This window comes from Coenobita brevimanus, chromosome 41 (assembly GCF_032717465.1).
Source record: "Coenobita brevimanus isolate Jiangsu-jjx chromosome 41, ASM3271746v2, whole genome shotgun sequence".
Taxonomy (NCBI): Eukaryota; Metazoa; Arthropoda; class Malacostraca; order Decapoda; family Coenobitidae; genus Coenobita; species Coenobita brevimanus.
Window position 1 is genome coordinate 14,179,742 of NC_136994.1, and position 14,097 is coordinate 14,193,838.

General features: G+C 43.3%; 1 protein-coding gene across 1 annotated transcript; it reads left to right on the forward strand.

Annotated features, from left to right (window-relative positions):
• Window positions 1–4,506: 4,506 nt before the first annotated feature.
• Window positions 4,507–5,333, forward strand: LOC145397518 (uncharacterized). Its single transcript, XM_080270589.1, has 2 exons — window positions 4,507–4,679; window positions 4,973–5,333. The coding sequence occupies exons 1-2, from the start codon at window positions 4,507–4,509 to the stop codon at window positions 5,331–5,333; spliced, it is 534 nt and encodes a 177-aa protein (XP_080126715.1).
• Window positions 5,334–14,097: the final 8,764 nt, after the last annotated feature.

Genomic DNA, 14,097 nt, shown 5'->3' on the forward strand with positions numbered 1-14,097 from the left:
CAGTAGAAGAAACGTAGTAGTAGTAGTAGTAGCTGTAGTAGTGGTGGTGGTGGGTTTTTTTTAAGCAAGGAAGAAGGAACCAAAGGCCAGGAGCCCGCAAACCGTTCCTTCCAAGAAAAAAAAAATACAGGAGAGCCAAATTCAAGATCCGTTCATTTCGAGATGCCTGGACACACTGCGTTTGAAAGACTGGAGACCATAGGAAGTAGGAAATACAGACATAGGGAGACAGTTCCAGAGCTGACATGTTGCATAAATGAAGGACTGGGAGTAACGGTTAACTCTTGCATTAGAGAGCTGAACAGAAAAGGGATGAGAGTTTGTTGCTGGACGGGTGCTACGCGCCCGTCGCAGAGGTGGAGGGATGCAAGCACACAGTTCAGAGGAGCAGTGACCATTGAAGTAGCGATAGAAGAGAGACAAAGACGCAGGGACAGAGGTTGAAGGAGTAGAATATGAGGAGGAGAGTTAATGTGACGAAAAGCCCTTGACTCCTCCCTTTTGAGAAAAGCTGTATGTGGGGAGCCTCCCCATACATGAGAGTTGTACTCTACACAGGGGCGGATAAAACCCGTGTATCGTCAACAACTGTGCAGGGGTAAAGAAGGTATGGAGTCGGCTTACCACACCAAATCTCTTGGAAGCAGATTTTACAAGAAATGTAATATGATCTTTCCAAGATAGCCTAAGTCCCGAGAAAATGAAACCCCAAGTATGTTTAAGGATGATGAAGGACTGAGCTGGATATTATTAAACATCAGTGGGTACTCCTGTGGAAGATCAGAGATTTCTGAGAAAGGAGAAACAGATGGGATATATTCCATCTTAAAAGTAAAGACAGTCAAAGAATTTTTTATAGTCACTAGAATTAGGGGATCAGTAAATGGCGCAGATATATTTAGTCAGAGAATGACAGGAGAGCCGAAGCCAGAATAGAGAATTCAGAAGAATCAAGTTCAGGAACATGAGCAAGATAAGTGGAACGGTAGTAGTAGTAGTAGCAGTAGTAGTAGTAGTAGTAATTGCAGTAGTAGCAGTAGTGGTATTAGTAGTAGTAATTGCAGTAGCAGTAGTAGTAGTAGTAGTAGTAGTAGTAGTAGTAATTGCAGTAGTAGTAGTAGTAGTAGTAAAGGGTGGTGGTGGTCAGGGCTGGGGTCAATTAGGCCTATGAATTGAATTGGAACTGAATTGGGACTGATTTTAAAAAACTGAGAATTGGAACTCAGGGAAATATAAAATTAAATAAACTGAAGTGAACTGGAACTGATATCAATGAAATTATATGAACTGATGATTGAACTGATAAAATAATATTTTATACTGTAATATGCGAATTCATTATTGTACAATAATTAACGTACAGTATACTCAAATAAACAGCAAAATATACAGTTTGCTATCACAAAAAAGTTAAAAATAATATGAAGCCTCATTTTTATTTCTTTCCGTTAGATGAAGGACACTGGGTAGATGAAAACTGATTTTGAAATGACAAAACATTCAAACTGAATGAAATATCGACCATAAAGACTGAACTAAATTGGAACTGAAGATTTCTTTTTTTACGAATAAAATGCATTGAACTGGAAATGATTAATTCAAATTTTATTCTGAACTGGAATTGAACTGAATTGACACAAAGGAATTGACCTCAGCCTGGGTGGGTGGCGGTGGTGGTGGTGATGGTGGTGGTGGAGGAGGATGTGTTGTGTTGTTGCTGCTGTTTTTGTTGGTGGTGGTGGTGGTAAGATTTTAAGCTGGTGGAAGTATGATGAATGATGCGAGAGAGAGAGAGAGAGAGAGACCCTCCCATCTCCCTAATACAGAGATATTCTGCACATATTCTGCAGACAACTCACAATACACTGCTGATCTGACACCCCCCGTCCCTATCATCCCCGGTGCAGCTCCGCCACCCCCTCCCAACCCGTGGCGCCTAATTCAGCTAAAGATGTCACAGGGGCACAAAACCACACCCTAATGGATCGCCCCAAGGGAATATCCGGACACCCATCCGCCAAATGGTGTACAGTGTGTGGCTTGACAGCAGTAAAAAGGCAAGTAATTAACTGCCTCTCCCCTAACTGCCCCAACGTTTGCCACACACAGTGTCTAGACGACTCCCAGCCTGACTCTGACTGCACCACAGCAGGAGATCTGAGGCAGCGGCTGAACATCACTGATCCTGTTGTGCACCTAACCACACCCACCAAGGACACATCACCTAGCAACACTGCTTCCCCGTCCACTCTGAGGAAGCAGACGAGTTATTCCAGCTAGATGCCACTGCGCTGGTGAACATCATCCTAAACCTAAGAAAGGAAAACAGGAGATATAAGCTCATCCTCAATTACTTTGACAGGATCTCCAAGGACTTGGCTGAGAAAGACGATGCTGTGGTAACAATCCTCAATTTTATAGATAACATCGCCGCCACACAGACCAGCCTCAATAACCTGACTGTCAACAACATCTCCAGCTCTGCCCGTGGCTACAACATTGACAAGGACTGGCAGAAACAAATCAACTCACAAAGAAGCAAGGGATTGGTGGGCCTCAGGGAAACCACGTGCCGTGCAAAGAAGCTCCACCAGCACCAGCACCACAGGTACACAAGTATACCTGCCTGATCCCCTGTCCACCTCAACCCAGGTGCACATACCCAACACAGAGGCTTCTTTACCACAAGTGCACATACCTAACCCCCTGTCCACCTCAACACAGGTGCACAAACCCAACCCACAGGCTTCCCTACAACAAGTGCACATAACTGACCCCCGGGCTCCCTCACCCCAACCAAGTAACCCTTATCCACTGCCTCCACCTATCAAGACTGGAGGTACACTGGCAACGCCACCCATTACTCAATCCACCAATTCCATCAACTCAACTGACACGAACATCAGTAATACCAGCAACAACACCAGCAACAACAACATTAGCAGTGACACCAACAACACCAGCAGAATCACCAACACCACCAGCACAACTCCAATAATACCAGCAGAATCACAAACAACACCAGAGGAAGGACAAACAACAACAACAGATGCACCACCACCACCAGCAGATACACCAACAACAGGGGTGGCAACAGCAACAGCGCCAGCAGCTACTCCAATAACACCAGCAGCAGCACCAACACTATCAGTGGCAACACCAACAACACTTTAGAAAATCATCCAACTAAGAGTACCTTCATAATCTGCACCCACAACCCAAAAGGCAATGCAGGTTGTTGCTTCAACGACAACAACAGCAAGAGTTGCCCATCACAGCCTTCTTGGACCTCCCAGGATCATACGCACCCAGCTGCAACCCAGACCCGAAAACCAGGTGGACCTGAATCACAACCAGCCGACTCATTGCCCCCTCCCGCAGTCCCATGACGTGACAACCTACCTGATAAGAAAGCCAGGACTCCCCCTCGCACATCAATCAACAAGACGGACCGGCCAGCCCCACACTGCCGCAATGCACGTTCACACAATCCTTGTACAGTGACACCCCACCAACCAGCCCCACTACTGCCCTCGTTAGCTACCCGAGGCTCATCAAAGACTTACTGCTACCACCGCAAAAGAAGTGGACATTCTGACAAAAATTGCCGCTGGCTTAGCTGGTGTGACCACTGTCACCGAGTAGGTCACACCATTGAAAACTGTCGCACCCTTCAAGCTCAGGAAAGGGAAGAGACGATCTCCCGGCAGCTGTCACTGCTGGCTGACACCCTCAACAGGCACTTCTTGATGCTTGCACCCATCAGTGGCTCACCAACCCCCCTCTCAAAACCCCATAACACACAATTCCCTCAGTCACGCCGGAATTATGCCAGCCGTTAATAATACAGAGAAATTGACAACCATTTCAGCAAATGTCAGGGGCCTCCAAGCCAACATAGGAGACCTGAACCACTCTTTTATTATACCACACAATCCGGATGTCATTGCCACTGTTAAGACCTTTCTCAATCCTTCAGTACCTGCTAATTTCGGCCAAATAAAAGGATACTCAACATGGCATTGAAGGGATCGTGCCCACGGCACCTTTGGGGGCATCGCTGTCTGCTTCCGTGATGGCCTCGCTGTGATGGCCCTAGATGTCGACACAGAGGAGCACCTGGAGATGTCATTCTTCAAGCTGTAGACAAACAGCAATGACACATTCTTACTCTGCGTCTGCTACCGGCCTCAGTGGCAGGGAAGTGCCCCCATCCAGTTCATTCATGCCAACTTAGACTCACTGCTCCTCCAGCACTCCTGCAAACACCTTACTATTGTTGGTGACCTGAACCAACACCTCGTGGCAAGACCATTTCAGGAGCTATTAACAGATTATGGACTCACCAATCATGTCACTTTTCCCACCCACATCTCAGTCTCATCCCTGGACCCAGTCATCTCTGACCTTCCAGAGAATGCGATCACCTGTGGCCCCTTGGGAATGGTGGGATCATCGGACCACTCAGCAATCCTCACCACTATCAGGACCTCAGTTGAGCGGGACATGTCTGCTCCCCGAACCAACTGGCTGTGGGCTCGGGGAGACTGGGACAGCCTCATAGGGGAGCTGGACTCAATGGAGTGGACGTTGTTACTCCATAGTGACGTCGACTCGCAAGCAGAAGTCTTCAACAACGTCCTACTATCCCTACAGAGGAAATTCATACCCAGCCAAGAGTAGAGTACCAAACCTCGGGATCAGCCATGGTTTGGCTTTCAGTGTCGGACTGCTGCTGATGCCAAGAGCAGGGCCTGGACGAGGTACAAGTCTCACCCCTCACAGCAGAACAAAAATGCCCACAAAGAAGCCTGCAAGAACATGAGACGGGTCCAAAAACATGCCATACAACGCTGGAGAGAGGCTGTAAAACTAAACTCAGTGGTCGGAATGTAAGCAGCAAAGAATGGTGGAGTGGGGTTCAACAGCATCAGGGCCTGGTTGCTGACAACACCATCCCACCGCTCACCAGGCCTGATGGAAGCATAGCCACCCGTGCCACCGACAAGGCCCAACTATTAGCTGCTCACTTCTCCTCCAAAATGTCTGTACCGGATCCCACACTGCCTCCCCCTCAGATTCCTCCTCTCACCACTGCCTCACTGGAGAGTTTTACCATCACCACTGAGGAGGTCATGAAACAGCTGCTCCTGCTGGATCCCAGAAAGGCACTCGGGCCTGACAACATCAGTCCTCACGTCCTCAAGAGGTGTGCTGCACAGCTGGCCTCACCCCTCACCATCATCTTCAACAACTGCCTCTCATCATGTAAGCGGCCAATGCAGTGGAAAGAAGCTAGAGTGGTGGCAGTACACAAGAAAAATAGCAAGTGACCCAAAGAACTACAGACCAATATCCCTTCTATCCATCATTGGAAAGGTAATGGAGTCACTCATGGTCAGCAAAATCACCAGCTTCATGGATGCCCACCATCTCCTCAACACCAAGCAGTTTAGCTTCAGGAAGGGGAAGTCAGCAGCAGACCTCCTCCTCCTTCAGTCTGATGCTTGGAATCACTCTCTCGACAGAGGATTGGACACCTTTGTTGTGGCTCTAGACATAGCTGGAGCCTCTGACTGCGTGTGGCACCAGGGCATCATCGCCAAATTGGGGAGCCTGGGTGAGCGCGGTGCCCTCCTGAACCTCATCCAGGATTACCTCAGTTGTAGGACCCTCAGAACGGTCGTAAACGGCCACACATCCAACCAATTCCCCATAATGGCTAGTGTTCCCCAAGGCAGTATACTCGGGCCTCTCCTCTGGAACGTATACTTCAACGACATCCTCCAACTCATCCCTGAGGCTAAAGCATACGCGAATGACTGCACTCTGTCATTCTCCTGTGACAGAAGTGAGTGGCAGGACACAGTCTACCGCATCAACCAAGCACTAGAGAACATTGTCTTGGAGCATGCGATGGCAAGTCACTCTGGCCCCTGACAAGACACAGCTCATGCTTATTTCACGCAGGCAGGACCTAGCTGACTTGCCCCCACCGGATGTACAGCTAGAGGGAAGAAAGCTTCCCCTACAGAACTCCATCAACATCCTCAGAGTAGAGTATGATGCGGGCCTCTCGTTCACCAGCCATGCCAGAAAAGTGGCCAAGAATGCAGCCTGGAGACTGAACTGTGTCCGCCGAATATCTCACCTGCTGGACGCCGAGGGAGTGGAGGTGCTTTACAAGGCACAAGTGCGCTCTGTCACTGAGTATTCTCCACTTGCCTGGTCTTCATGCCCTCCCTCTTACCTGGCCACCTAGACCGTGTCCAGGCCAGAGCTCAACGACTGGTGCAACTAAAAGCAGCCCCACACCAGCCTGCCCCCTTCCCACCCCTCCAGGAGAGCAGGGACGTGGCAGGTCTGTGTGTGATGCACAAGGCTCACATCCTACACACCTGCCACCTAGTGACCCTGCAACTCCCTTCGCCCCCACCGGCCACACACTCTACAATAGCAGCCCCTTTCAGACAGAAACAAGTTGACGTCCCCTACTCCAGGACGGAACACCACCTCCGCTCCTTCCTACCCCAATATGGCCGCCTGTGGAACACGCTGGTGAGCAACACTGACATCGGCCACAGCGACTCCCTACAAGCCTTCAAGCGAGAGGTCAACAGATGGGTGGCGTCGGCAAGAGGCTACAATAATTATTAGCTACAGGTAGCACTAGTGTCGACAACAGGGTATACTTATTATATATCAATATGTATGTAAATATGTAAACTTTCTATTACCAATTAGCTATAGACAGCACTAGATTCAAATCTAGTTGCTTTAGCTTAGATTTCGAAGGTAACTTTTACGTCCTTGACAACAACAAAATGTAACTCTGCAATAAACCATGTTTAAATAAAGAGAGAGAGAGAGAGAGAGAGAGAGAGAGAGAGAGAGTCTGTGTTTATCTCTGCAAGCCTTTTAAGTAAGTGAACAGTGTGTAAAGCAAGAGATAAGTGTGTGTGTGTGTGTGTGTGTGTGTGTGTGTGTGTGTGTGTGTGTGTGTGTGTGTGTGTGATGGATGTAATAATGTACACTTGTTCCTGTACAAATATCTAAACAAATTTTATATTTTTGTACAAGTATCTACGTACAAAAAACGCGGATATCTTTTTTATTTTCAAAACTACACTCCGTTCACTTTACTTTGGCGTAAAATTGCCATCTCTCCATCATGAATGCTATTAAGACAAAGATATGAACTCTAGAATGTGGTGCTAGTCACGAAGAAGTGCCAAGGAAAGTATACAGAGACGCAGTATTGCCTTATTCAGCCAATGGGTTACGTGAAATAATCAGAAATATGACGAATTCAATATATACTCCATTCATTCTAACCTGGCGCAATTTTCGTCCTTTCGGAGTTTACTACCCGTAGCTCAGTGGCTCTACATCCTTTCCATCAGCACTTCTTCGCGACTAGCGGCATATTCTAGCGTTAATCTCTTGTTACAACTCAGCATTCAAGATGCAGAGATGGCAGTTTTGTGAATGCTTAAATACGGTATAGTGTTATAAAATTTGTACGTTTGAAATAAAGTCTCTCCCACCTCCCTATCTATCTATCTATCTGTCTATATCACATACACACACACACTAATAAGTATATGTTTCTCTCTCTCTCTCTCTCTCTCTCTCTCTCTCTCTCTCTCTCTCTCTCTCTCTCTCACACACACACACACACACACACACACACACACACACACACACTAATAAGTATAGGTTTCTCTCTCCCTCTCTCTCTCTCTCTCTCTCACACACACACACACACACACTAATAAGTATAGGTTCTCTCTCTCTCTCTCTCTCTCTCTCTCTCTCTCTCTCTCTCTCTCTTTCACACACACACACACACACACACAATCAATCAATCAATTTCTTCAACAAACAAGATATGAAAGGACTCAAACTGTTATTTTGACCAATACGAACCAACTATATGAATAACACATCCAAACTATATCATCATCATCATCACCACCTTCATCATCATCATCATCTTCATCATCGCCTTCATCATCATCATCATCACCATTATCATCATCATCTTCATCATCACCTTCATCATCATCATCATCAACATCACCGCGAATATGAATAACATGTAAGCAAAATGTATTATTATTATTATTGTTATTATTATTATGCTGATGATGTTGTTGATGATTATGATGATGGTGATATATCATCATCATCTCATTATCATCATCATCATCATCCATATCACTATTCCCATCAAAAGACAGGATAAGGAACGTTAAAAAAAAAAAAAAAAAAAAAAAATATAGCACAATGAGAAACTAATCAAAAATCTTTACTAACAAATGAGCCAAACACTCATCCACTCACGATTCAAGCCCCCGGAATCCTGACTCCATAATTATAACCACACAAAGCAAATAAATATCCAAAAATTAAAACACTTCCCTATATATATATAAAAGAAATCTACTTACATTTTTTGGGAATTGTCAGACAGCTAATCACCTTACCTGTAAAAAAAAAAAATAATAATAATGATATTTGGTAAGTTTTTACAAATTTAATTAGTTTTTGCTTGTTAATCTTGAAAAAAAAATCTATAATCTATCACACACCTGTATCAATTACTTACATAAATCTACCTGTATCAATTACCGGTACTTATATAAATCTACCTGTATCACATATATATCTACCTGTATCAATTACCGGTACTTACATAAATCTACCTGCATCACTTATATATATCTACCTGTATGAATTACTTATATAAATCTAAATCTACCTGTATCAATTACTTATATAAATCTACCTGTATTAATTACTTATAAATCTACCCGTATCAATTACTTATAAATCTACCTGTATCAATTACCGGTACTTATATAAATCTACCTGTATCACTTATATAAATCTACCTGTATCAATTACTTATATAAATCTACCTGTATCAATTACTTATATAAATCTACCTGTATCAATTACTTATATAAATCTACCTGTATCAATTACTTATATAAATCTGTCAATTACTTATATAAATCTACCTGTATCAATTACTTATATAAATCTGTGTCAATTACTTATATATATCTATCTGTCAATTACTTATATAAATCTACCTGTATCAATTACTTATATAAATCTACCTGTATCAATTACTTATATAAATCTACCTGTATCACTTATATAAATCTGCCTGTATCAATTACTTATATAAAATTACCTGTATCAATTATATAAATCTATGTTAATACACTAGTCAGGTTGTGGAGAGGGACGCCTTCACGTGGTGGCACTGATAAAACTGGTGTACAAACGTCCCTCAACCCCCTCCCTATCCCCGAAAAGGAGGATGGTGGACTGCAGGAGGGGGAAAGCTAGAGCCTGCAGTCCACCGAGTTCACTACTACACATACTTTCAATAATTACAATCTAATTCATGCAATTCTTATGTTTCTCTCACTCCTTCCCAGACAAATTTCGTCATTACTTAGAAATTCATTGATATTTTCTGCTTTAACTATGTAACTCAGTTTTTCACGTCAAATTATTCTATTCTAAGCTCTATTATATATGGCTGAAGTAAGTTAGCGGAAAATAAATAGGTTATAGTAAGTTGATGCAGATTGAGTGTAAAATTCAATATAACTCCACAACAAGGCTTATACCACTAGCATATCGTATCGAAATATACTGCCAATCATACCAAAGCAACTGCAGAACGATTTCGGTAAATTTTTCCTTTAGTCCCACCCTGCCATATTTTCTCAAGAGTTTCAGAATGCAATGTTTTATAGTGTTTCTCATGTGAATCTGATAGTCATTTCTGTCCCAAATCACTCGTTTTCCGTACCCCCCCCCCCCACTGCACCAAGGTTATTGGGGGAATACGACGAAAACGAGTAATTTTCACTGAAAATGACCACCAGAATCACATGACCACCAGAATCACATAACACTAAAACATTGCATTCTGAAACTCCTGAGAAAGAATAATGGGGGACCTGTGGGAAAGCGTGGTTTTGGGTGGGGGAAACATGGAAAATCGAGTGATTTCCGACTGGAACTGGTATCCAACTCAAACGAAAAACACTAAAATCCTTCGGAAAAATATAATTTTCAGCTCCTTGAGTTCGTGTTTCCTGACTGGGGGGCTTTGCCCCCCAGACCCCCCAGCCCTGGCCGTGTTTCCTACCTGCGGGGCTTTGTCCCCCAGACCCCCCATTACATTAACCTAACCTAACCTAACCTATCCTAGGGGAATGCTTACCTAGAGATCAGATCCTAGGGGAATGCTTGCCTAGAGATCAAAAACGGTGAATTTGCACTGCACCTTCCCCTTACTCTTCCTCCTTTTTGTTCCACCGGCCACAGCACCACTGATGTCTGTCTTCCCGATATTTGCAGGGCAAATCACACTCTTTACACTGCACTGCACTTGGCAAAACCCCGTGTTTTCTTAGTAGTTCAACAGATGTTTCGTTATTACTGTGATAGTCCTTGATAATCTGCCAGTAGTCCGTCTTACACCCGATACAAGCTTTGAAACCGACAACATGTTCTTCAGCACCGGAGGCCATGACTGCGGGGTTCCCAGATCGTTGTCAGGTTTCCCCGCAAAACTCGGCTCAAAAACCGCCAAAATCCCCCCAAATTTTCCAGACAAATACCCCTAGAAACCGCCAAAAATCGCAACCAAAACCAGTTTTTGTATTTATAACACCGAAATTCAAAATCAGTCTCAATTTCCTAGCAAATGATGGAATAAACTGTCTAACTCTCTGATGCAAGAATCAACCGTTATTCTCAGTCTTTCATGTACACCGTAAGTCAACTCTGGAACTCTCTTCCTCTATCTGTTCTTCATTCTGTTTATGACCTCCAGTTTTTTAAATGCAATGTGTTCAGGTATCTTGAATTAGACGAATCTTAAATCTGAATCTCCTTTTTTCTCTTTATTTTCCTTGGAAGAAACAATTTTGCATGCTTTCATTCTTTTGGTTCCTCCCTTACTGAAAACAAAAACAAAAACTTAAACAGTACTCATCCAATCCAATTGATAACTGATACAAATATATGAAATGAGCAGGCATACCGATTATATTAAGGGTGAGCAGTAAGCGCGTTCAGTATATGAATACAAGGGCGAACATTCAGACTACTGATATATATCAGATGTAAACTTCTCCAACATCTGGTCATCGGGGTTGAAGCTTCCACAACAATCACACAGACCAGAATAATTCAAACGTGATCACGGATTACGGACACGAAAGTAAGCTGTGCATGAGGACTCAGTGGCTGGTAGTATTAAACTACCTCTTCGCACGAGCAAGCTCTTCGTCGCGCCAGCCGCAGTTTTAAAGCGAAGAGGTTCCTCGCAGGACAGCGCGCGAAGAGGTCTCTCGGGGTTGAAAGTACTGGAATATTGAAGCAGGAGCATCACCCGCCTCTTCCCAAATATCTTCGTATCTTTTTTTATACTGATATCATATTCATGTAACTAGTTAGTACCTTTACATTCACGAAATGCATTTGCAATTTTTTAAAATGTTTGTTATCATTTTTTTTTGTGTGATACTATATTTATAAATTTTTAGGAGACTGGTGCTACCCATTTACGATCAAACTACTGCTACCACTATAGAGCTCAGTGACTGCAACATGCGCACAGCCCAGTCGTTGACTTCTATCATTCCCAAGTTACCTGTGTCTCATACAGTGGTGATCCAGGCAACTTCACAGCTTATTTCCGAGAGCACTTTATGTAACAGACTTGTAAACCATTCCACTTTTCACGACTGTCTTCAGAAAGGCAAGCACGTGGTATATTTAAGGCCGTGGTTAGGTTACTACTATCGCCGCTAAATTCTAGCTGCCGTAATTCTAATCATTTCCTTTTTACGGTAGCCATAACTTAACCTAAATAACCTAACCTAACATTTCTAACAGCAGAAAAACCAAACATGACTGCTAAATTCTAGCGGGTGAAGCTGAACTGTAGCAGTATTAACCTAACCTGACTAAAGCTGACCTGACCTAACCTAACCTATTTCTAACTTAACTGAACCACCAAACCAAACAACTTAATTCTAGCTGCCGTAATCTTAACCGTGGTTAGGATTACGGAAGTCAACGCTAAATTCTAACTGCCGTAATGATAATCACTGCCTTAAATTATACCACGTGCTTACCTTTCTGAAGACAGTAATGAAAAGTGGAATGGTGTACAAGTCTGTTAGATAGCCTGACCTGATCTAAACTAACCTATTTCTAACCTAACTGAACCACCAAACAAAACCGCTAAATTCTAGTTGCCGTAATCCTAACCACCATTGGACCCCCTCTCAAGTATTAAAGTAGCAAGTATTAAAACTATTTCCTACCATTGGACTGATTCGGAGACGTTGTTTATCATATTTAGCATATTATTTTCGCAATATATCACACGAGAGAGTAAACATAAAACAGATAACGGCAAACATGCGCTCCTCCGGCGTACCAATCTCACGATTTCTCTCCCAAAGAGCAACCCCGCAGCATACCAACCCTTCCGTAGTCTCCTTCTGGGAAGAGGCTGTCCAGTAGCACAGGATATATTTATATACTGTACTATCAGTGGAAATGCATTGAATACAGTAATAATAATAATTATAAAAAAAAAGTAAGCACCAAGCCAATGAAAATATGGCACTGAGGTGGAAGGGGGTTGGGTGGTTATTAAAGTGAATATATATGGCTGAGAGATAAGACACATGAAGTACAAGAGGAGGTGAATAATAAGCGCCAGTACCAAGCTAAAACAATGACTACATGCCACTATAATGGAAGAGGGTTTGGTGGGTATTAAAGTGAAAATGTAAGGCAGAGAGGTAAGACAGATAAAGCACATGAGCAGAGTGGGAAGAGGGGAAGGATGGAGATTAAAGTGCCCCTTTTTGCCACAAGCAGGGATACTGAGGAAGTATTCTGTCCCCCCTCCCCAGAGGGGTACTATCAATGGAAACTAAGCCAGCTCCCAGTCACGGTTATCTCACGAGTCCTTTCCCCTTGGGGAGGGGGGGATAGAATACTTCCTCAGTATCCCTGCTTGTCGTAAAAGCCGACTAAAAATCCTTCCCCTTTTCCCCATCTGCTTCCTGTACTTTATCTGTTCCACCTCTCTGCCATATATTTTCAATACCCACCCAAGTTAGTGCCATATAACTTAGTCATTGAATGGAAAAAAAAAAAAAAGAAAGAAAAGAAAGGAAAGCGAGCACCAAGCCACTCAATGACTATATGTCACTACAATAGGAGTTGGGTGGGTATTAAAGTGAAAATATAAGGCAGAGAGGTGGGACTGATAAAGTACAAGAAGTAGAGGGGGAAAAGAGGAAGGATGAAGATTAAAGTGCCCCTTTTAGACGGTTTTTACGACAAGCAGGGATACTGAGGAGGTATTCTATCCCCCCCCCCTCCCCAGGGGGAAACTTAGTCACTGAGTGGCTTGGTGCTCGCTTTCCTTTTTTTTTTTTTTTTATTATTCCATTCCATTTCATTCCATTCCATTCATGAGTCCTTTACCCATCCCTCTTAACCACCTGTGAGGTCTACAAATACCTGTACACTAGTCAAATTTAACACAATGAGAACTACTCAGCTACAGACCAGTATCACTGACCAGTGTTGTAAGACACTAGAAAAGCTGATAAGGGAAGTCTGGGTAAAACATCTAGAACATGGTATGATAAAAGAGAGGCAGTTCGGTTTTAGGAAGGGAAAATCATGTGTTACTAATCTTCTAAGCAATTATGACAAAGTTAGAGAAACATTACAGAAAAGAGAAGGATGGGTGGACAGTATCTATTTAGATTTTAAGAAAGCATTTGACAGAGTACCGCACCAAAGACTTTTATGGAAGCTGTACTATCAAGGAGGTATCCAAGGCAATCTCCACTGTTGGATGCAGGATTATCTCAGAAAAAGGGAAATGAGAACAATATTAAGGGGAAATTACTCATCATGGAGGGAAGTGACCAGCGGAGTTCAACAGGGCTCAGTTGTGTTTTTAGTATATTATGTTTTTAGTATATATAAATGGCATAGATAATAAAATTGGAAACGGAAGCTATC

Excerpts from the sequence above, each read along its gene's own strand:
- LOC145397518 (XM_080270589.1), top strand. The coding sequence starts at position 4,507 with ATGTCTGCTCCCCGAACCAACTGGCTGTGGGCTCGGGGAGACTGGGAC. Across the intron at positions 4,680-4,972 it reads AAATTCATACCCAGCCAAGA|GCCTGATGGAAGCATAGCCA; the intron begins GTAGAGTACCAA and ends ACCGCTCACCAG.